Source organism: Amblyraja radiata, chromosome 1 (genome assembly GCF_010909765.2).
Source record: "Amblyraja radiata isolate CabotCenter1 chromosome 1, sAmbRad1.1.pri, whole genome shotgun sequence".
Classification (NCBI taxonomy): Eukaryota; Metazoa; Chordata; class Chondrichthyes; order Rajiformes; family Rajidae; genus Amblyraja; species Amblyraja radiata.
This window is the reverse complement of record NC_045956.1, coordinates 183892161-183915179: the sequence shown is the minus strand read 5'-3', so window position 1 is coordinate 183915179 and position 23019 is coordinate 183892161. Positions and strand designations below refer to the sequence as shown.

Below are 23019 nucleotides of genomic sequence, written 5' to 3'. Positions count from 1 at the left end.
CTGTGAAAATTAAGAGGTGTTCCCTGTATCTATTATCTATATGGCTATGATATTCTGTCTTTAGGTCTGAATTTTTGTTCCTCCTTTTTGCCTCCCATATCTCCAGATCAACTTTTGGGATGTTCAGTAACCTGCAGTTCCTTCTTAAACACAAGGGCGTTTTATTGTCATGTGAGGGGGGGGGGAGGACGTGATGACGTAATGACGTAAGGGCGGGAGACGTGTGGGGGGGACGTGAGGGGGGACGGCGACGTGTTGACGTAAGGGCGAGGGACGTGAGGGGATACGAACTACCATTGGTCAAATGGGGAGTCCCTCACACGGGAGTGCGACATGATTGGTCCATCGGAGAGTCAATCAGAGCGGGGGCGGGTGGTTGGCAAGACGGTGACTGGCCGCGGGGGGGCGCTGGAGCGCGGAGCGAGCGGGTGACGGTTGGTCGGCGGCGTCGATGATGGAGGAGCGGAGAGAGCGGTCGCTCACGGCCACGGCCACGGCCACGGCCACCCCGGGCCCCACCAACCCCAACGTGAGGCTCTTCGGTAAGCGGCGGACCGCCCCGGCCCAGACACGACACGACAGGACCAAGGCCTCAAGAGGGCCGTCTCGGAGCGGCTCCTCAGCTTTTACCACCCACTCTCCCCCCAGTAACTCCTTCCTCCCCTCATCCCCCCCCCCCCTCCCAGCTGGTCGTCGTCGACCGTAGACCGACCGACCTCCCTCCCTCCCTCCCTCCCCCAACCTCACCACGCAACCCAAATTTTGACCCTGGCGCTACAGTCTCCCCCCACCCCCCAATTACCCTGGCGCTACCCTACTCCCCCCCCCCCCCCCCCCCAATTACCCTGGCGCTACCCTATCCCCCCCCCCCCAATTAACCTGGCGCTACCCTATTCCCCCCCTCAATTACCCTGGCGCTACCCTATTCCCCCCCCCCCCCCATTACCCTGGCGCTACCATATTTCCCCCCCCCCCCCCCCCAATTACCCTGGCGCTACCCTACTCCCCCCCCCCCCCCATTACCCTGGCGCTACCCTATTCCCCCCCCCCCCCAATTACCCTGGCGCTACCCTACTCCCCCCCCCCAATTACCCTGGCGCTACCCTATTCCCCCCCCCCCCAATTACCCTGGCGCTACCGTATTTCTCCCCTCCCCCTCTCCAATTACCATGGCAATGTGTAGGAAAGAACTGCAGATGTTGGTTTAAATTGAAGGTAGACACAAAGCTGGTGTAAGTAAGTAGCTGGAGTTTAGAAGGATGAGAGGGCATCTAATTGAAACATATAAGATTGTTTAGGACACACTATAGGCAGGAAACATTCCTGATGTTGGGGGGAGTCCAGAACCAGGGGCCACAGTTTAAGAATAAGGAGTAAGCCATTTAGAACGGAGACGAGGAGACACTTTTTCCTCACAGAGAGTGGTGAGTCTGTGGAATTCTCTGCCTCAGAGGGCGGTGGAGGCAGGTTCTCTGGATGCTTTCAAGAGGGAGCTAGATAGGGCTTAAAAATAGCGGTCAGGGGATATGGGGAGAAGGCAGGAACGGGGTACTGATTGGGGATGATCAGCCATGATCACATTGAATGGCGGTGCTGGCTCAAAGGGCCGAATGGCCTACTCCTGCACCTATTGTCATTGGGACAGGCAGCACCTCTGGAGAGAAGGACTGGGAGAACAATATTCTGTTGTGCTGCAGCAAGCAAGAATTTCATTGTCCTATCTGGGACATGACAATAAAACACTCTTGACTCTTGAGAACATGCAAACTCCAGACAGACAGCAGCCGCAGTCAGGATCGAACCTGGGTATCTGACGCTGTAAGGCAGCGACTCCACCGCCGCACCGCCAAAGTGCTGGAATATCTTGCCGGATCAGGCAGCTCAATTTTAGGGCCCCTGCTCTTCTCTTTATACCTACTTCCTCTGGGCTAAATTTTAAGAAGGCATGGCATCTCCTTTCACTTTTACGCAGATGATAGCCAGTTATATATGCCACTCAGGAAAGAAGACGACTATTCTCTAAAATCACTTCTGTCTTGTCTTGAGGACATTAAGTCCTGGATGGCCTTAAACTTTCTGGGACTTAATGAAGAGAAGAGAGGTGATTTTGTTTGGCCCCAATGGCTGCCGTGAACCTCCCTTTGTTGACTTGGGTCCACTGGCATTGTCTGTAAAGCCAACCGTTTTGAACCTGGGTTTTAGGATGGACGGTGATTTTAAACTAGATAAACAAATAGGCGCGGTGGTTAAGTCCAGCTTCTTTCACCTAAGGAAGCTGGCAAAGGTGAAGCCCATTCTCGAGCGGCAGCATTTTGAAACAGTAATCCATGCCTTTATTACATCTAGGCTGGATTACTGTAACGCACTCTACTCTGGAGTCGCACGAGCTTCATTGGCTCGTCTCCAGCTTGTTCAAAATGCTGCCGCTCGCCTTTTGACCGGAACTCGAAAGAGGGAGCACATTACGCCAATTTTAGCCTCCCTTCACTGCCTCCCAGTGCACTTTCGAGTTCATTTCAAAATTCTTTTATTTGTTTTTAAATCGTTGAATGGGCTTGCCGCGCCTTACCTCTCTGAGCTGCTCCATCTATATGCTCCTGCCCGGTGCCTCAGGTCAGCTGATCAGCTGCTCCTTGAGGTACCAAGGTCTAAGCGGAAGCTCAGAGGGGATAGAGCCTTTTCTGTTGCTGCTCCGGCACTGGAACACCTTGCCGTTGCACATCAGACAGGCCCCCTCACTGTCCATCTTCAAATCCTCCCTAAAAACACATTTTTATTCTTTGGCTTTCGACACTGGCTGAGGCATTGCTCATGTTCTTAGTGCTTTTAATGTCTTTTAATTTTTAGTGTGTTTTTTATAGTCCTTCGTTTTACGGTTTTTAATGGTTTGTAATAGCTTTTTGTCCATGAGTTCTCATGTACAGCACTTTGTGGCAACTGCAGTTGTTTAAAGTGCTTTATAAATAAAGTTATTATTATTATTATAGAGATCATGGAAGGAACTGCAGATGCCGGTTTAAACCGAAGATGGACACAAAATGCTGGAGTAACTCAGCGGGACAGCCAGCATCTCTGGATAGAAGGAATGGGTGACATTTGAGATCAAGGCGCTTCTTCAGTCTGGAGAAGGGTCTCGACCCGAAACGTCACCCGTTCCTTCTCTCCAGAAATGCTGCCAGTCCCGCTGAGTTACTCCAGCATTTTGTGTCTATCTTCGGTTTAAACCAGCATCTACAGTTCCTTCCTACAAGAGTTCTTCCAGCACTTTGTATTTTGCTCTAGATTCCAGCATCTGCAGTCATATGTGTCGTCACATATTTTTTGAGTGTTAGGCTTTAATATGTTATTGAAATCCTCAGACTGCTCTGCTGGTACAATGCATGAAGCTTCTGATGAAGTTCATAACAGTTTCAAGAAGGATAGTGGTCTGAGAACATTGGAGACGTAGAAACATAGAAAATAGGTGCAGGTGGAGGCCATTCGGCCCTTCGAGCCAGCACCGCCATTCATTGTGATCATGGCTGATCGTCCCCTATCAATAACCCGTGCCTGCCATCCCATGACTCCACTAGCCCCTAGAGCTCTATCTAACTTTCTCTTAAATCCATCCGGTGACTTGGATTGGCTGATGCCAGTGTAAAGAGAGTTGCAGTAATCTAGGCGGGAGGAGATAAATGTGTGGATGATCTTTTCGAGGTCATCAAAGTGGAGGAATTGTTTTATTTTTAGCTATCGGCCGAAGCTGAAAGAAGCTAGCTTTTACCACGGTATTGACTTGTTTGTCAAATTTCAGTGCTGAGTCAAATATCATGCCTTTGCGGTTGCAGCTCCTAGACTGTGGAACAGCATCCCCCTTCCCATCAGAACTGCTCCCTCCATCGACTCCTTTAAGTCAAGACTAAAAACGTATCTATACTCCCAAGCATTTCCTGACGTCCACTGAGCGAGGGCTATATGTATATAGTTTGTTTGTTTATATTATTCTTATAACAAATGTAAACCACTTTGGCCAACGAGAGTTGTTTTTTTAAATGTGCTGTATAAATAAATGTGACTTGACTTGGCCTCCACTGCCCTCTGTGGCAGGGAATTCCATAAATTCACAACTCTCTGGGTGAAAAATGACCTCCCTTTTATTCTAGGACTGTGGGCCCTGGTTCTGGACTCTCCCAACATTGGGAACATTTTTCCTGCATCTAGCTTGTCCAGTCCTTTTATAATTTTATATTATGGCCTACAGGAAACCACGGGTGTAGGAATCTTAAGCAAAACGTAAAGTGCCGGAAGAACTCAGCAAATGAGGCAGCATCTGTGAGGGTGGACACAAAAAGCTGGAGTAACACAGTGGGTCAGACAGCATCACTGAAGAAAAGGAATAGGTGGCGGGTCGGCTTCTAATTTCCCTATTCCTTTTCTCCAGGGATGCTGCCTGACCCGCTGAGATGCTCCCAGCACTTTGTGTCTATCTTCGGTATAAACCAGCATCTGCAGTTCCTTCCTACACACGGCATCTGAGGGAATGGACATGAGGTTTGGACTTTGCGGTCTGGTTGCAGGGAGACTCCGGTCTGAAGAAGGGTCCCCACCCAAAATGTTGTCTATTCATTCTTGGGCGGCGCAGTGGTAGAGTTCCTGCCTTACAGCACCAGGAACCTGACCACGTCTGTTTGGAGTTTGTAAAATTGTCCCTGGTGTGTGTAGGATAGTGCTAGTGTATGGGGATCGTTGGTCGGTGCGGACTCAGTGGGCTGAAGAGACAGTTTCTGCGCGCTATACTCTAAAATTGAAAAAGGTTGCTGCCAGACCTGTTGAGTTCTTCCTATCTTCCTACTCTTTGTGTTTTGGTCAGTGTTCTGACTTTGCTGCTTTTGTGGGTGAGATTAGATGTTGGACGATGCAAGATACAAGTAATCCATTTCTGATCTGTTTGATTTAGTGACTGCCTCACTAGAGGGAGGTGGTGTGCTCCTATTTGGGCCAAAATTGATTTCTCCAGCTTCATTTAACCTCTTAAGTAATCTTTTTAGAATCGTGCCAAAATGTTAATAATGCAGACAGTGGAATTCATTCTCAAGTTCTAACTTGTAGATTTGGTTGTACTACCGAGAAAACAAGAGGGGAAAAATCTTGTATCTTAACTATCTGCCGGCAGTGAATAATACTGAGGGTCATTGCACGGAATCAGGCCCTTCGTCCCATCTTGCCCAATCCAACCAAGATGCTCCATCTACGCTAGTCCCACTGCCAGTGTTAGGGCATTTCCCTCTAAACCTTTCCTATCTATATCCCTATCCAAATGGCTTTGAAATGTTGCGATAGTACATGCCTCGACGACCTCTGGCAGCTCATTCCATGTATTCCACCACCCTCTCCTAACAACGTCCTAACAACAACTGAGACAAAAGCACACTGGATAACCACCAAGTGGTCACAGGAGTGAAAGACAACCTCATCTCCATTACACAGCTACATCTCTTCACCAGATAAAAGCTGTCCAGGATCTGACCTCCCCAGAGGAGCATGGGTGATACTCAACAGACTTCGTACCGGAGTTGGGCGTTTTAATGCCAGCATGTGGAGATGCGGGCTCCGCCAGAGCCCAGCCTGTGAATGCGGAGCAGAACAACAGACAACCAACCATGTCATCTCTGGGTGCCCGCTCTACCACCCACCAAATGGAGATCAGGGGCCTAGCAGACATTGACGCAGAGACAACAACTTGGCTGCTGAACACCCGGCTTGAGATCTAACTATTCCTTTGGTTTATGTTTCATTCGCAAGAAAAAGAAGACCACCCTCTGTGTGACAAAGTTCCCCCTCGGGTTCCTGTTAATGTTTTCCCTCTCTCACCTTCTGCAGTTGTACAGGGCCCTAGTGAGACCACACCTGGGGTATTGTGTGCAGTTTTGGGCTCCAAATCTGAGGAAGGACATTCTTGCTATTGATGGAGTGCAGTGTAGGTTCACCAGGTTAACTCCCGGGATGGCGGGACTGTCATATGTTGAAAGAATAGATCGACTGGGTTTGTATACACTGGAATTTAGATTATGAGAGGGGATCTTATTGAAACATATGATTATTAAGGGATTAGACAAGCTGGAGGCAGGAAACATGTTCCCGATGTTGGGGGAGTCCAGAACCAGGGGCCACAGTCTAAGAATAAGGGGTAGACCATTTAGAACAGAGATGACGAAAAACTTTTTCACCCAGAGAGTTGTCAATCTGTGGAATTCTCTGCCTCAGAAGGCAGTGGAGGCCAATTCACTGGATGTTTTCAAGAGTACTTAAAGATAGAGATATGGGTAGAAGGCAGGAACGGGGTACTGATTGTGGATGATCAGACATTATCACAATGAATAGCAGTGCTGGCTCGAAGGGCCGAATGGCCTACTCCTGCACCTATTGTCTGTACTTTGGTTCTTGATTTCCCTACTATGGGTTGAGGAGTCTGCTTTTACCCTATCTATTCCCCTCATGCTCTTATAAATCTCTAAGATCATGTTTCTAGAGCTGACAAATCCATTCATTTCTACAGTTTCTGCCTTTCAAATTGCTTAAATCTGAGGCTCAATTCCAAGTGGGTGGGGAAAAAAAACTTGCTAGATCGTTGGAAAAAGTGTTTAGAGTCTTTTATTGTTCTAGTTAACACTTAATGCTCGGCCGGTGTCACTAAATGGGTTTCCTGTTCTTAGCAATTTGTTTCTTAAACTGATAGAGCCGCTGCCTCACAGTGCCAGAGTCCCGGACTTGATCCTGACTGTAGTGTGGAGGCAATGTCAGATAACATGGAGCTAGTGTGAATGGGCAATTGATGGTCGCCATGGACTTGGTGGGCCGAAGGGCCTGTTTCCTTGCTTTATCTCCAAACTAAACGATAATTTTCACAGACTTTGAAATGACATAATGCAGTTTATTCATAGATCATGGTGCAATGCAGGAACATTGCACTCATTTGCGAGACTCACCTTCGAACAGCATGAGTCTCAATTTTTCAAATTAACCTGCAAACCTGCACGTCTTTGGAATATGGGAAGTAACCGGAGCACCCAGAGAAAACTCACGCCGTCACCGGGAGTACGTGCAAACTCCAGACAGACAGCAGCTGCAGTCAGGATCGAACCCGGGTATCTGCCGCTGTGAGGCAGCAACTCCAACGCTGCACGTACTGTGCCGCCAAAGTGCTGGAATATCTTGCCGGATCAGGCAGCATCCCTGGAGAACATGTGTAGGAAGGAACTGCAGATGCTGGTTTAAACTGAAGATGGACACAAAACGCTGGAGTAACTCGGCGGGACAGGCAGCATCTCTGGAGAGAAGGAGTGGGTGACGTTTCGGGTCGAGACCCTTCTTCAGACATTTTGGTTGGGACCCTAGTGGATAGCTCCTTGCACTGGAAGACCAGTCAGTAAGTTTCAGACAGGCTTTTGACTGACTTTCAAAGCTGTTCTACTCCTTGCAACCTTCCTATGGTGATTTCTAATACACTAAGGCGTGCTAAAACTTGGAATGAATCTGCATCAATTATGTTTTTGCCCCCCCACTCAAAAACCAGCCATAGCCTTCCTAAATCAACATTAACATTGAAACATATCAGATTGTTAAGGGCTTGGACACGCTAGAGGCAGGAAACATGTTCCCGATGTTGGGGGAGTCCAGAACCAGGGACCACAGTTTAAGAATAAGGAGTAAGCCATTTAGAACGGAGACGAGGAAACACTTTTTCTCACAGAGAGTGGTGAGTCTGGAATTCTCTGCCTCAGGGGGCGGTGGAGGCAGGTTCTCTGGATGCTTTCAAGAGAGAGCTAGATAGGGCTCTTAAAAATAGCGGAGTCAGGGGATATGGGGGTGATCAGCCATGATCACATTGAATGGCGGTGCTGGCTCGGAGGGCCAAATGGCCTACTCCTGAACCTATTGTCTATTGGCTCGAGAGTTAATGTGTGCACTAATTTCCAAATGTGTTGGTGGGAGCAGTTGATTATATTTACAGTTTAAATTCTCATTGTGCAGGGTGCATGCTGGAAGGATCAAAGAAAGAGTACAAGTTCAAGGTGCAGGATGATTCGACGGCACACCAACTGGTCCTGAGAACGGTGAGTATCGTGAGCTGTGTGTGCAATCGGAAAGTCTACCTGTCTCCCCTCTCCTGACCTTGTTCTGAGTGCAGGTGTCAAGATGTTGTCAAGCTGGAAAGGGCACAGAGAAGATTTTCGAGGATGTTGCCAGGACTGGAGGGCCTGAGCTACAGGGAGCGGTTGAGCAGACTGGCACTCTATTCCTTGCAGCGCAGGAAGATGAGGGGTGATCTTATTGAGTTGTATAAAATCATCAGAGGAATAGATCGGATAGATGCACAGAGTCTCTTGCCCAGAGTAGGGGAATCGAGGACCAGAGGACATGGGTTTAAGGTGAAGGGGAAAAGATTTAATAGGAATCTGAGGGGTAACTTTTTCGCACAAACGGTGGTGGGTGCATGGAACAAGCTGCCATAGGAGGTAGTTGAGGCAAGGACTATTCCAACATTTAAGAAACACAGGTATATGGATGGAATGTGTAGGAAAGAACTGCAGATGCTGGTTGAAATCGAAGATAGACAAAAAATGCTGGAGTAATTCTGCAGGACTGGCAGCATCTCAGACAGGAGATGATGTCTGTCCCGCTGAGTTACACCAGCATTTTGTGTCTATCTTGGGTACACGGATAGGTTTGAAGGGATGTGGACCAAAAGGGGGCAGGTGGTACTAGTGTAAAAAAATATTGTCTATTGTCTATTGTAGCTGGGACATGTTGACCAGTGTGGGCAAGTCGGGCTGAAGGGCCTGTTCCCACATTGTATCAGTGTATGACTAATTCATTTGCCTTCCTAAACGTGGTGCAGGGGTAGATTTGCTACCTTTGCGCCAGGGACCTGCTGCGCTCAATCCTTGATTACAGGTGCTGTCTGCAAGGAGTTTGTCCGTTCTTCCCGTGACTGCATGGGCTTCCTCCAGCTGCTCCAGTTTCCTCCAACACTCCAAAGATGTATAGGTTCGTATGTTTAGGTAATATTTTATATGATCCTAATGTATAGGATAATGCTAGTGTACGGGGATCACCGTTCGCCACGGCCGCAGTGGGCCAAAGAGCCTGTTCCCGCATTGTATCTCTAAATTAAACTAAACATTGTCACTGCCTTCACCCCTGCCAGCTTACAAGAACATTTTATTGAACTCCTGGCTTTTCTAAATCCCAATTACCCAGGCAGCCGACTTGCCTTCCATAACTTGTTTAAGAAAGAACTGCAGATGCTGGAAAAATCGAAGGTAGACAAAAATGCTGGAGAAACTCAGCAGGTGAGGCAACATCTATGGAGCGAAGGAATAGGTGACGTTTCTGGTCGAGACCCTTCTTCAGTCTGAAGAAGGGTCTCGACCCGCTGAGATTCTCCAGCATTTTTGTCGACCTTTGCCTCCCATAACTAATCGTCCTTCACAGGGTTTTGCAGTGGTTAAGCTTTTAGCTCATTCTGTGACTCGGTACTAGTCCTCCTTCAGACAAAAGGCCTTTGGATGACTATGCTATAAAAGGCACAAATCAAATGCAACTAGTCAGAATAATCGGTTTGGAATTGCAAAGAAAGCATGCTCGTGTTTTACAAAGAACCAAGAAATTGCTACCCAACAATCCACAGGGCAAATTAGAGCACTTTATCACCTTTGAAGTGAAAATGATCACACTATGTAATCTACTTTCATCCACTTATCTCCAGTGTTGCATCACAGGAGCTTTCAAATTGCCTAAAATCAAAAAGCGTGGCCCACAAATTTAAGGTCTTGGAATGAGAGATACAAGTTAGAGAAGCAGTAGTATTTAACGTCTAGCCAGAGGAATGACACCTGGCTCTAGCTAAAATGGGGAAAAGATTAAAAAGCGCTGAAAAGAATAAAAATAGTGTCGAGTCCTCTAATTAAGTTGCTCTTGTGCAATATTGCTAGTGAAGCAAGCAGATGGACAAGCACCGACTTGGAGGCCCAAAGGAACAGTGAGCTGGGCAAGGATGAGCAACAGGAAAGTCTTGAGCAGCTCATTCCTGGACCAAAGCGCACCCCCCCACCCCAGCCCAAACTATATCTTGACAGCCGCAGATTCACATTTCCAACAACTGACCAGGTTAAGAACCAGAACAGTACAGCACCGGAACAGGCTCTTCGGCCCACTGTCTGTTCCAAACCAAGTTGAACCAATCTCCTCTGCCTGCACTTGATCCACATCTCTCCACTCCCTGCACATCCATGTACCTACCTATCATCACGATAGTGGTGAAAAGCCACTATAGGTTTGCCTCCTCCAACATGCCTGGCAGAGTGTTCCAGGCACTCGCCGCTCCTTGTGGGGGAAGTGGAAAGCTTTGCCCATGTCCACTTTTTTTTAGACTTTAGAGATACAGCGTGGAAACAGGCCCTTCGGTCCACCCTGTCCGCGCCGACCAGTGAACACCCCATACACTAGCACGATTATACAGACTACAGACAATTTACCATTTTACCTAATCCAATTAAACTCCAAACCTGTATGCCTTTGGAGTGTGGGAGGAAACTGGAGCACCTGGTGAAAACCTGCGGGGTCATAGAGAGAACGTAAAAACTCCGTACTGACGTGAGGCGTCCGTCGTCGGGATCGAGCCCGGGTCTCTGCCGCTGTAAGGCAACAACTTTACCGCTTCGTCGCTGTGCCGCCCAAAAACTTTGCCCAATTCAACAACTTTTGCCCATTTTCCTTTCTGCGGATGTACTGGAGACTGAAATTTTATTCTGAGGCCACAGCCCCAGAATAAAAGGACGTACCTTTAGAAAGGAGTTGAGGAGGAAATTTCTCTAGTGAGAGTGTGGTGAATCTGTGGAATTCATTGCCACAGACAGTTGTGCAGGCTGTCAATTGATATGTTTAAGGTGGATATTGATAGATTCTTGATTATTAAGGGTGTCGGGTGATGGGGAGAAGGCAGGAGAATGGGGTTGAGAGGGAACGGTAGATCAGCCATGATTGAATGGTGGAGTAGACTTGATGAGCCGAATGGCCAAATTCTACTCCTATCACTTATGACCTTATGTTTAAGAAAGAACTGCAGATGCTGGAAATATCAAAGGTGGACAAAAATGCTGGAGAAACTCAGCGGGTGAGGTAGCATCTATGGAGCAAAGGAATTGGTGACGTTTCAGGTCGAGACCCTTGTTCAGACTTATGACCTTATCATCTTTATAGTGCAGAGTTGAAGAAGGGTCTATGTCTGAAAAAGGGTCCTGAACCGAAATGTCACCTATTCATGTCCTCCAGAGATGCTGCCCGACCCGCTGAATTACTCCAGCATTTTGTGTCTATGTTCGGTGTTCTATAAATGTGTAGATGTTGTATTTGATCTTGAGGCTGGAGAATTTCTCATTCCTCCTGCTTTGGTGAAGCTCCAGGAAGGAGCTGGATTTGACGTGTACTGTTGAATTGCTTTTTGAAACTGCTCCCCATTCCCATGTTGGCAGGTATGTGTGGGGCCAGAAACGAAGGATGAACTGCATGTCATTGAGCTGGAAGCCATGAGTGCCAATGGGAAAATGATTAAAATGCCCTTAACATCTCTGAAACCGTCCGTTCTGACTTCAGTAAGTGGCCTTTTTATCTGTATACAAGGGTACAAGGCTTTGTTTTGATATATTTAAGACATTTGTGAACATTGAATACTCCAATTTTCGGTGACCCCCTCCAACCCACTTTCTTACCTTGTTACCCCCAACTGGATTCTCGCCTATTTCCTTCCCCGGCTTCAACAATTCCCAACTATTCAATCCTTTTGTCTCTCACCTTCAGTTTTTCTTCTTCTTGCGTGTAGCGTGCACAGCCTAAAGTTGTAGGACAACTTGTTCTATTTGATCTTATTTGATTGTGCAGGCCAGGTTGATTGCATTCGTCGAAACAGGGCGGACCACGTGAAGGTTGCAATCTCCCACCCCGCCTTCAGCTTTATGCTCTGGTCTTTGTTTTCAACCATCTGCCCGTATTCACCTGTAACTTGCCACGCTTTCTCCTGCCTCCCTCTCTCCCAGTCATTTCACCGCACTCACAATCAGTCTGCAGAAGGGCCCCAGACCAAAACGTCACCTAACCATGTTCTCCAGCGATGCTGCCTGGCCTGATGAGTTGCTTCTGCACTTTGGATTAGTAAACCTCTTTTTAAGACAGAGACTGAAGAAGGATCCCAACCCGAAACATTATTTTTCCATTCCCTCCACAGATGCTGCCTCATCCATTGAGTTGCTCCACGCAACACTTTGTTTTGCTCAGGACGTTACTTGCATCTCCAAAACACATATGTGTACGAAAGAACTGCAGATGCTGGTTTAAATCAAGGGTAGGCACAAAATATTGGAGTAACTCAGCGGGACATACAGCATCTCTGGAGAGTAGGAATGGGGAACGATTCAGGTCGAGACCCAGTATGAAGAAGGGTCTCGACCCGAAACATCACCCATTCCTTCTCTCCAGACTCGCTGCCTGTCCCGCTGAGTTACTACAGCATTTTGTGTCCAAACCACATATGATCTACAATACAATACAATTTATTTGTCACTTGAACCTCATAGAGGCTCAAGTGAAATGTTGTTTCTGCAGTCATGCACACAAGAAAAAAAGACCCAAGACACAACACAATTTACACAGACATCCATCACAGCGCATCTCCTCCTCGCTGTGATGGAAGGCAAAAAAACTTATCTCTCCCCTGCATTCCCCATTCCCCTCCCGATGTCAGAGTCAAAGCCCCCGGCGGGCGATGGCAATTGTCCCGCGGCCATTAACGCCGCGCCGGGTGATGCAAGGCCGCGCTCCGGGTCTTGTTGTTGGAGCCTCCGGCGGGCGCTAGCAAAGTCCCGCAGCCGTTGAAGCCGCGCCGGGCGATGTCAGGCCCCGCTCCAGGTACTCCTCGACCCCGCGACTCGGTCGGGAGAAGTCGCCGTTGCGGAAGCCCCGAAAAGCAGTCTCCCAGCAGGCTCCCGGTGTCACTGTCCACCAGAAAGTAGTCACTGTCCACCTGTTGTGTAGAAAGGAGCTGCAGGTGCTGGTTTATACTGCAGATAGCCAAAGTTCTGGAGTAATTCAGCGGGTCAGTCAGCATCTCTGGAGAAAAATGATGGGTGACATTACGGGTAGGCCATAGGACTGTCACCCATCCTTTTTCCCCAGAGATACAACCTCGCCACACATGATCTGTTGTTGGGTGTGATAAGGCTATGTACAATTAAACATTAATAGATTTGCTCCTTGTTTTCATCTGTCTGACAATTTAGTGTTAGAGACCCGCACGGTTGGCTTCACACGCACGCACCCATACCCCGTTATGCAGGCGGGAGACAGGGCAAGTGGGGGGGGGGGGGTGGTCTGAAATTCACACGGTGCAAAGCCAAGGTGATGTAGACACACACACACCGCGATGAATAGGAAGGTTGCTGCTGTTATTAAAATGGCTAAAGCACAGTGTACGGCGAGTCCTTTAAAGGATGAGGGGAGAGAAGGAGTGGAGACAACTTTAAAGAAGCCAGAGATACACGGCTGTGAAGTTCGGTGGGCCTTTAACATTGGTTATCCTTGGTTCTGAAAATTATTGCTTATGGTTTTTTTTCCCCCCCAATGAACCAATGAAATTCACAGGTCAGCACCGGCTACAGCCTACGAGAACCTTCGACCTCCTGGTGACCCACCAACGACGGGAGAATTCTCGCTACTCTCCATGGCGGCTTCATTCCAGTCGCCGCTAATTTTTCAACATGTTGAAAAATTTGCGGCGACCATAATGAGGCCGCGACTAGTTCCCAGACCATGAAGGCGACTTCCCGGTAACCACCCGCGAACATGTGGCGACTACATAGTCTCCTGCAGTTGCCTAAGTGGGACAGGCCCATAACGGTCAACATGTTCCATGGAGACCTTCGCACACCCATTCACACTAGTTGTATATTCCACTTTCTCAACCACACCTTGCAGACATGGGGGGATTTACAGAGGCCAATTATCCATTGTATAATTTTTAAAAAGTATAAATTCCTAAGTATAAAAGAATAAAATCCTTGGCTGCTAAACCTCTCCCTATAGCTGAGGACCTCGAGCCATGACAACATCCTCGTAAATCTTTTCTGCACCTTTCCATGAAAGCCAATGTCTCAGCGGGTCTGGCAGCATCATTGGAGAAAACAGGTAGGTGATGTTTCGGATTGGGACCTTTCTTCAGACTGACAGAAATGCTGACATGCTAAGCTACTCCAGCATTTAGTGTTCAAGAAGGAACTGCAGATGCTGGAAAATCGAAGGTAGACAAAAATGCTGGAGAAACTCAGAAAGGGTTTCGACCCGAAATGTTGCCTATTTCCTTCGCTCCATAGATGCTGCCTCACCCGCTGAGTTTCTCCAGCATTTTTGTCTACCAGCATTTAGTGTCTTATCTTTGGTGTGAACCATCATCTATAGTTCTTTATTATTGATATTAATTGGTTATTGTACCCAACTCCTCTGGCAACTCGTTTCAGGCAACCACCATCCTCGAATCGCCTTACAAATCTCTCTCCTCTCACCTTAAGCCTGTGCCCTCTGAGACTTGAAGTGCTGGAGTGACTCAGCTGCTCGGGCAACATGGCCAAGTTAGGCCGAAGAGCCTGTTTCCGCTCTGGCTGACTAATAGACGGGCGACATTTCGGGTCCCGATCTGAAACGTCGCCTATCCATTTCTCGCAGTTTAATTTAGAGGTACAGCCCGGAAACAAGCCCTTTGATCCACCGAGTTTGCGCCAACCAGCGATCACCGCACACTAACACTATCCTCCGTACACTAGGGACAATTAATTTACAATTTTACCAAGCCAATTGACCTGTGGCAGGAAACCGTAGATCCCAGGGAAAATCCACACAGGTCATGGGTGAATGTACAAACTCCATTCAGACAAGCACCGGTATTCGGGATCGAACCCGGGTCTTTGGCTCTGAAAGGGAGCACTCTACGGCTGCGTCACCGTGCCACACTGATGATGCCTGACCTGCTGAGGTGTGGTCTGCTACATGAATTTACCGGGTTGTATGCAAAACACAGCATTTCACTGTACCTAGATACATGTGATAATAAAGTATAAGTGAATGAATTTGGTGGATTCCTCCAATACTTTGCTTTTTGATAATGAGTATTATATTTAAAATATTGAATGCTGGTCTTTTCTAGATGGGTCTGGGTGGATTTGAAGTGTCTCCTCCAGTCCGTTTCCGCCTGAAGACCGGTTCTGGTCCTATTTATATCAGTGGGGAACATATCATTGGTGAGTGTGTGTTTAACCTATCTCCTTCTCCTAAAAAAATAACCATTTGATTAATGTATCCGTGTAAAATTCCTTATGCGTTGTATGTCCATGTCAGCTATGATCTTGGTGGGATTAGACAATAGACAATAAACAATAGACAATGGTGCAGGAGTAGGCCATTCGGTGCCAGCACCGCCATTCAATGTGATCATGGCTGATCATTGTATTGTATTCAAAATTATTGTCATTGTCTCAATTAGAGACAACGAAATGAATTTTCCTTACAGGCAGTATCATAAAAATAAATAAATAATAAATAATAAAACATATTAAAAATAAAATTGAATTAAAAAAAGAAAAGCACAAACACAGAAAGTCCACGACACAACATAACACAGTGGCACCAAGGTGAGGAAGGCACCATAGTCCAGCCAGCCTCCCGCAGCCGGAGTCCGCAGCTCCCGAGTCCGCAGGCCGAGCCGGGCGGAGTCGCAGGACCCCGCGTTGTTGATCAGCGCCGCCCGCGTTGGGAGCTCCGCAAACCGCAGCTCCATGATGTCGGTGCAGCAGGTCCAGCACTCCGGGCTCCAGACGGCGATCCCCCGTAAGGCATCGCCAGCCCCGCGATGTTACAGCGCTGTCCCGCAGCTGCTGGAGCTCTGGTCGATCCCGGCAGGAAAGGCCGCGCCAATCCAGGTAGGTAGGCCGCTGGGGGGGTGAGGACGCGACTCGAATAATAGTCGCGTCCTCTCCAGGAAGCGACCGAAGGACGGTATCCCCCTTACCGTGCCCTCTTCCCCCACATAAAGACATGTTAAAAAAACATAAAAACACACTTTAACATAACTATAAAAACAAAAAGATACATGAAGGTGGAGGCTGCTGGCACCAGCGCCACCAGAAGTACAACAATCATCCACAATCAGTATCCCGTTCCTGCCTTCTCTTCATATCCCCTGACTCCGCTATCTTTAAGAGCCCTATCTAGCTCTCTCTTGAAAGCATCCAGAGAACTAGCTTCCACCGTCCTCAGAGAACTCCACAGACTCACAACGCTCTGTGTGAAAAAGTCTCCGTTCTAATGACTTGCCCCTTATTCTTAAACTATGGTCCCTTGTTCTGAATTGATGTTGGAAATGCAGAAAACGTTTGCTTCTTACTTTTCCTCTATGCTAGCCGTCTCAAATGTCGTTTCCGTTACCTGCTTGGGTGGAAAGACAGAAAATGGTGGAGTAACTCAGCGGGTCAGGCAGCATCCCTGGAGAACTCTTTGGGTCGGGACCCTTCTTCGGACTGATGCTTGGGTGGACTAATGCCGGCGGTAGATTTTCACATTGGCCTTTCACCCTGGAACATGTTTAAGATTCCAGCTCGGACTCATTTGGGATGAAAGTCTTCTCGTTCGACCTCTAGGCATGAAGAAACAATGTCGGACCAGGACCCTTCAACGCAAGGTCTCTGTGACCAAAGAGGACATGGTAGTACGCAAACCATGGAGGGAAATGGTCCCTGGGATTCTGATCATATCGGGGATAATCTTGGTAAGTGGTCGTGTAACTATTGCATTACTCAATGAATAATATATTGAGGTAACATTTAGTTTTGTCGGTATTTTTGCCCCATTTGCTTTGTTGACAGATTATTAATGAAGTTTTTTTTTTCTGATTCATGTTCGTCATTTTTACGACCGTTATTTTCTGTTTGCAGATTGGCTTAGATTTGATGCAACCACTACTTAAAGAACCGTTGGCCCCATTGCATTCCCTGTTTCTAGCTCCTTTGCTTGAGCTGGATACATTTGGAATGGCCATGCCCGATGGTGAAAGATGCAGATCAGCACCTGGTTTAGGATCTGAAAGACCGATGGGCGGATGGTAAAACTTCAACGAAGGATCGGATCTTGAAGCATCGATAGAATCTGGATACGAGCTTGAGAACATGATGGACCTTGCACCAAAGTACTGAGGTGTTGCCATGCACAATAAAGGGACTCACAAAAAGCACACGACAAGGAGGCTTTAACATTAAGCTATTTATTTTGCTTCCTTCATTTTTGGGTCAATTTCCAGGAATAGTTTGCACTCTTTCCTTTGGATGCAGGTTATTTATTGCTCAGCTTTATTTCAGTCGGCCGGGCTTCCCTTGAAGCCAATCCATGGAAGGCAGTGAGCAGTTAAATTCTCTCAAAGCTGTGCGCTGCCCGTGTACATGGAGGGGTGAGTATCCTAGCATTTGGAACCATTAACCATTGAGGGAGGGATGTCTTTACTCTCATGTCATCTTCCCTCGTTATAGGGACAGCAAATGCAATTCCTCTGATGGATGCTCTGTCTTTGAAATGGAAGTATTAAAGAGGTCCTAAATAAATACAATTGCACTACATATACTGATGGACTCGTTATTATGCAATGCTCTTAAGTCTACAATGGATTTAGTGTGTATGGATTTAATTTACATGCTTTTAATCAAAACTGAGATTAGTTCATCTTGGCATAATGTCTAGCACAGACATTATAGGCCAAAGGGCCAGTCGCTTTGCTGTATTATTCCATGCCCATCTCTTCTGGTGTGTAAGGTTCTTCATGTGAACCTAAACCAAAGGCAAAGATTAATTTTTATCTCTAAAAATCCACTTAACAACACCTTCACGCTGCCTGGGCAAGGCCAGCAGCATAATCGAGGACCAGTCTCGCTACTCTCTTTTCACCCCACTTGCTATCAGGCAAGAGGCAAAGAAGTTTGAAAACTTACACCTCCAGATTCAGAGACTTGCTTCCCAGCTGTCATCCAGCAACTGAAGCATCCTCTCAGCAGTTGAAGTGATCTCCCATCTACCTAATTGGAGACCTTTGAATTGGAGACTTTATCTTGCAGTTAATGCAGTACCTGTCATCTATAACTTGTTGTAATCATACAATATTTTCTTTGGATAGCACTCAACAGAAGCTTTTCACTGCACCTCGTGTGCACATGTGACAATGAGTCTACAACCAGGGACCACCGTTTAAGAATAAGGGATAAGCCATTTAGAAAAGATGAGAAAAACCTTTTTCACACAGAGGGTTGTGAATCTATGGAATTCTATGCCTCAGAAGGCAATGGAGGCCAATTCTCTGGATGCTTTCAAGAGAGAGTTAGATAGAGCTCTTAAAGATAGCAGAGTCGGGGGATATGGGGAGAAGGCAGGAACGGGGTACTGATTGTGGATGGTCAGCCATGCAGAGCTGCCAAATAGTACGGATTTTCCGTATTTTGTACGGAGTGCGGTTAGGATACGGATGTACGATTTTGTGTTAAATACGGATTTTAACTACGGAGTTCAGTTCAGTCTGAAGAAGGGTCTCGACCAGAAATGTCACCCGTTCCTTCTCTCCAGAGTCGCTGCCTGTCCCGCTCCAGGTTTAAACAGAGCGCTGTCAGTTTAACGCGTGGGAATTTAAACGAAGAGCTATCGGCTGGAGCGCTGCGGGAACTAAATTTAGCACCACCGGCTGGAGCGTTATGGGCTTTAAACATAGCGAAATGGGCTTTACGTATAGCACTATGGCCACAGCGTTATGGGTCACAGACTATTCAGGAAAATTCTTGTATAACAATGAGTCTTTGGAATTCTCATTCGCAGTGGAAGTTGAGCCATTGATTATTTTTTCAGGCAGTGGTAGAATTTTGGATAAGCCTAGTGGTGAAAGGTTACCAGTGGGATTGCAGTTACATTGGGATTGGCCTTCATTTTACAGAACGGTGGGTGGGCTCAAGGGGGAGGGAGGGAGGAAAAAAAGAAGAGAAAGGGAGAGAAAGAGAAAGAGGGAGGGAGATGGAGGCTTCCAAAATGGCTTCTACATGATCATCTGGTGCTAAAAGCAGGAAGCAACTATTCAAGCAGTTGTATACAAAGAGATGGCAATGAATGCACTGTCAAGTAAGGTGCGTAGAAGACGTGTCGATTGGTAGCAAAGTTATGCATGCTTGTACTCTTACATGGGTATGACCGCACATAAAAAAGCATTTCAGCAAAATGGCGCCGCGTAAAAATACTGATTTCCTCAGCAAAATACTGATTTTCAGGTACTAGAATACTGAAATGCCTTTCATCGATTTATTACGTATAATATGGTGCAACATAACTGGTAATTAACCGTTTCAGAACTAGGTGGGGTGTGGAAAGATATGAAGCAGGTATATCCCTTTTCTGTTCTGTTTTTTCTTTTCCTTTTTTTTTCTCTTCTCTTCCCCTTTTTTCTATTTCTTTTTTTTGCTCTTCCTTTCTGGTCTTCTCTTTTTTTCTACATCTCTATGGGCTCTTTCTCTCTATCCTCAAATTACCAATTGTTAACTTTTGGGGCCTACACATCACTACTTTCCTTAATCTCTTCATCTTTCCTAGTTTCTTGCGTCTTATTTTTATATCGTTACATTTAAAACAAGAAGTTGTACACAAAATGTATTATGTTATATACCATGGTTTATACCACTGTACATTGCTTCTAATAAAAATATTAAATTTAAAAAAAAGAAAAGAATACTGAAATGCTCAGACAAAACTTGGCAGCTCTGCCATGATCATATTGAGTGGCAGTGCTGGCTCGAAGAGCCGAATGACCTACTCCTGCACCTATCGTCTATAATAATAATAAACTACTAAGCAGAGTTACTTTAGTTTGGAGAAGCACTATGGAATCAGGCCATTCGTCCCACCGAGCCCACACCGACCATTGATCACCCGATAACACTAGTTACGTGCTTTCCCACTTTCTCCCTCCACACCCTACACACTAGGCAATTTACAGTTAACCTATAAATCTGTACATCTTTGGGATGTGAGAGGAAACTGGAGTACGCGGAGGAAACCCTCGCTGTCACTGGCAGAACATGCAAACTCCTTACAGACCACCTAAGGTCAGGAATTAACCTGGGTCTCTGGCGCTGTGAGACTGCCTGCTCTACCTGTTCCGAGTTGCATGCAGCAGTTTGTTTTGTAGACAAAATGCTGACTCGATGGGCCGAACGGCCTACTCCTGCACCAACTGTCTATTGTCTAAAATTATGCCGATACACTTTTAAGCTACATTTATCAATTTCCATCGATATATTCTCCTCTTCTATATTGATTTTGTGACTAATCAATTTTAATATAGTAGTGAAAGGCCTGGATAGAGTGGATGTGGAGAGGATGTTCCACTAGTGAGTCCAGGACTATAGGTCACAGCCTCAGAATTAAAGGACGTTCTTTTAGGAAGGAGATGAGGGGAAATTTATTTAGAGGGTGGTGAATCTGCGGAATTCATTGCCACAGAATCCTGAGGAGGCCAAGTCAATGGATATTTTTAAGGCAGAGATAGATAGATTCTTGATCAGTATGGGTGTCAGGGGTTATGGGGAGAAGGCAGGAGAATAGGGAGAGATAATTCAGCCATGATTGAATGGTGAAATAGACGATGGGCCAAATGGCCTAATTTTGCTTCTGTAACTTAGAAACATAGAAAATAGGTGCAGGAGGCGGCCATTCGGCCCTTCGAGCCAGCACCGCCATTCATTGTGATCATGGCTGATCGTCCCCTATCAATAACCCGTGCCTGCCTTCTCCCCATATCCCTTGATTCCACTAGCCCCTAGAGCTCTATCTAACTCTTTCTTAAATCCATCCAGTGATTTCGCCTCCACTGGCCCCTGTGGCAGGGAATTCTACAACTTATGAACATAAACTAATAATTAAAATGTAAATAAAAATTATATAATATTGGAAAATGTAGTTTAAAACTTTTCAGGGGTGCTGGTACATTGCGTCAGTGTGTTTCATTGCAGAAACATTACACATATCATTGCAAACGTGAATGGAGCGGGTTCTGTTTGAAGCGGATGTAACTATTGCAAAGAGCTTTCCAGATTTTGGAGATAGTTTAATTTTGTACCCAAAAACCTGAGGTTAGGTGCACAAATGGCCACAGTAGTGTATCGAACATGCAATCTCTCTGTGGGTGTAAAGAGCCTGCAGAGAGGGAAACCTTAATGAAAATCAAACATAACAAAAAAAATGCAAAATTATGGAAGTCTGAAATCTAAATTCTACCTACATCTGTGGGAAGAAAGAGAAATTACTAACAATTCAGGTCAAAGACAGGAGGGGCTGTAGTCTGGCCACTGAAACAGAAACAGAAAATCCACTTGGTAGCAAAAACATAAAGGCAGATTACTATCTAAATGGAGTCAAGTTGGGAAAAGTGGAAGTACAATGGGATCTAGGGGTCCTTGTACATCAGTCTATGAAAGTAAGCATGCGGGTACAGCAGGCACTGAAGAAAACGAATGGCATGTTGGCCTTTATAACAGGAGGAATCGAATATAGGAGCAAAGACGTCCTTCTGCAGTTGTGCAGAGCCCTAGTGAGACCACACCTGGAGTCTTGTATGCAGTTTTGGTCCCCTAATTTGAGGAAGGACATTCTTGCTATTGAGGGAGTGCAGCGTAGGTTTACAAGGTTCTCTGGATGCTTTCAAGAGAGAGCTAGATAGGGCTCTTAAAAATAGCGGAGTCAGGGGATATGGGGAGAAGGCAGGAACTGGGTACTGATTGGGGATGATCAGCCATGATCACATTGAATGGCGGTGCTGGCTCGAAGGGATGAATGGCCTACTCCTGCATCTATTGTCTGTTGTCTAAAATACTATCTACCTCGTTGGTGACCCTGGGTCTATCCTTGACCGGACTTTACTGGCTTTACCTGGCACTAACCGTTATTCCTTTATCATGTACCTGTACACTGTAGACGGCTCGATTGTAATCATGCATTGTCTTCCTGCTAACGGGATAGCACGCAACAAAAGCTTTTCACTGTCCCTCAGTACACGTGACAAACTAAACTGTAAATTGTAAGAACTACAGCTAAAATAAATTGAGTTTCGATCCAGATCTTAGAACGCAGAACCGTACAGTGCTGGAACAGATATTTCGGCCCACATTGTTTGTGCTGAAAATGATGCCAAGTTAAACCAATCTCATCTCCCTGTACTTGATCCACACACCTCTAATCCCTGCACTTCCAAATGCCTCTAAACTCATTGGCCGGTGGTTCATTCTACAGCAAGACAATGATCCAAAACATACTGCTAAAGCAACAAAGGAGTTTTTCAAAGCTAAAAAATGGTCAACTCTTGAGTGGCCAAGTCAATCACCCGATCTGAAGCCATTGACATGCCTTTTATATGCTGAAGAGAAAACTGAAAGGGACTAGACCCCAAAGCAAGCATTAGCTAAATATGGCAACAATACAGACCCGGCAGAGCATCACCAGAGAAGACACACAGCAACTGGTGATGTCCATGAATCGCAGACTTCAAGCAGTCATTGCATGCAAAGGATATGCAACAAAATAAAATTCTAAACATGACTACTTTCATTTACATGACATTGCTGTGTCCCAAACATTATGGTGCCCTGAAATGGGGGGACAATGCATCAACACTGCTGTAATTTCTACATGGTGAAACCAAAATGTATAAAAATGGCCTTTATTAAAATCTGACAATGTGCACTTTAACCACATGTGCTTCTTTTTGAATTGAATTGAATTGAATACCTTTATTGTCATTCAGACCTTACGGTCTGAACGAAATTTCGTGCCTGCAGTCATACATACAATCATACAATAATAAACAACAATAAACATAAATTAACACCACCACAGTGTATCCTCCAAGCACCTCCTCACTGTGGTGGA

The 23019-nt window shown here is 46.3% G+C and overlaps 1 protein-coding gene across 1 annotated transcript in view; it reads left to right on the top strand.

The window, feature by feature from the left end:
• Window positions 1-402: 402 nt before the first annotated feature.
• Window positions 403-23019, top strand: part of LOC116982605 (nucleophosmin-like) — a 110305-nt gene continuing 87688 nt past the window's right edge. Inside the window, exons 1-4 of the mRNA XM_033035893.1 lie at window positions 403-542; window positions 8011-8093; window positions 11514-11633; window positions 15230-15323. Of these exons, the coding sequence (XP_032891784.1) occupies window positions 452-542; window positions 8011-8093; window positions 11514-11633; window positions 15230-15323 (388 nt within the window). The 5' untranslated portion in view covers window positions 403-451. The remainder of the gene's footprint in view (window positions 543-8010; window positions 8094-11513; window positions 11634-15229; window positions 15324-23019) is intronic.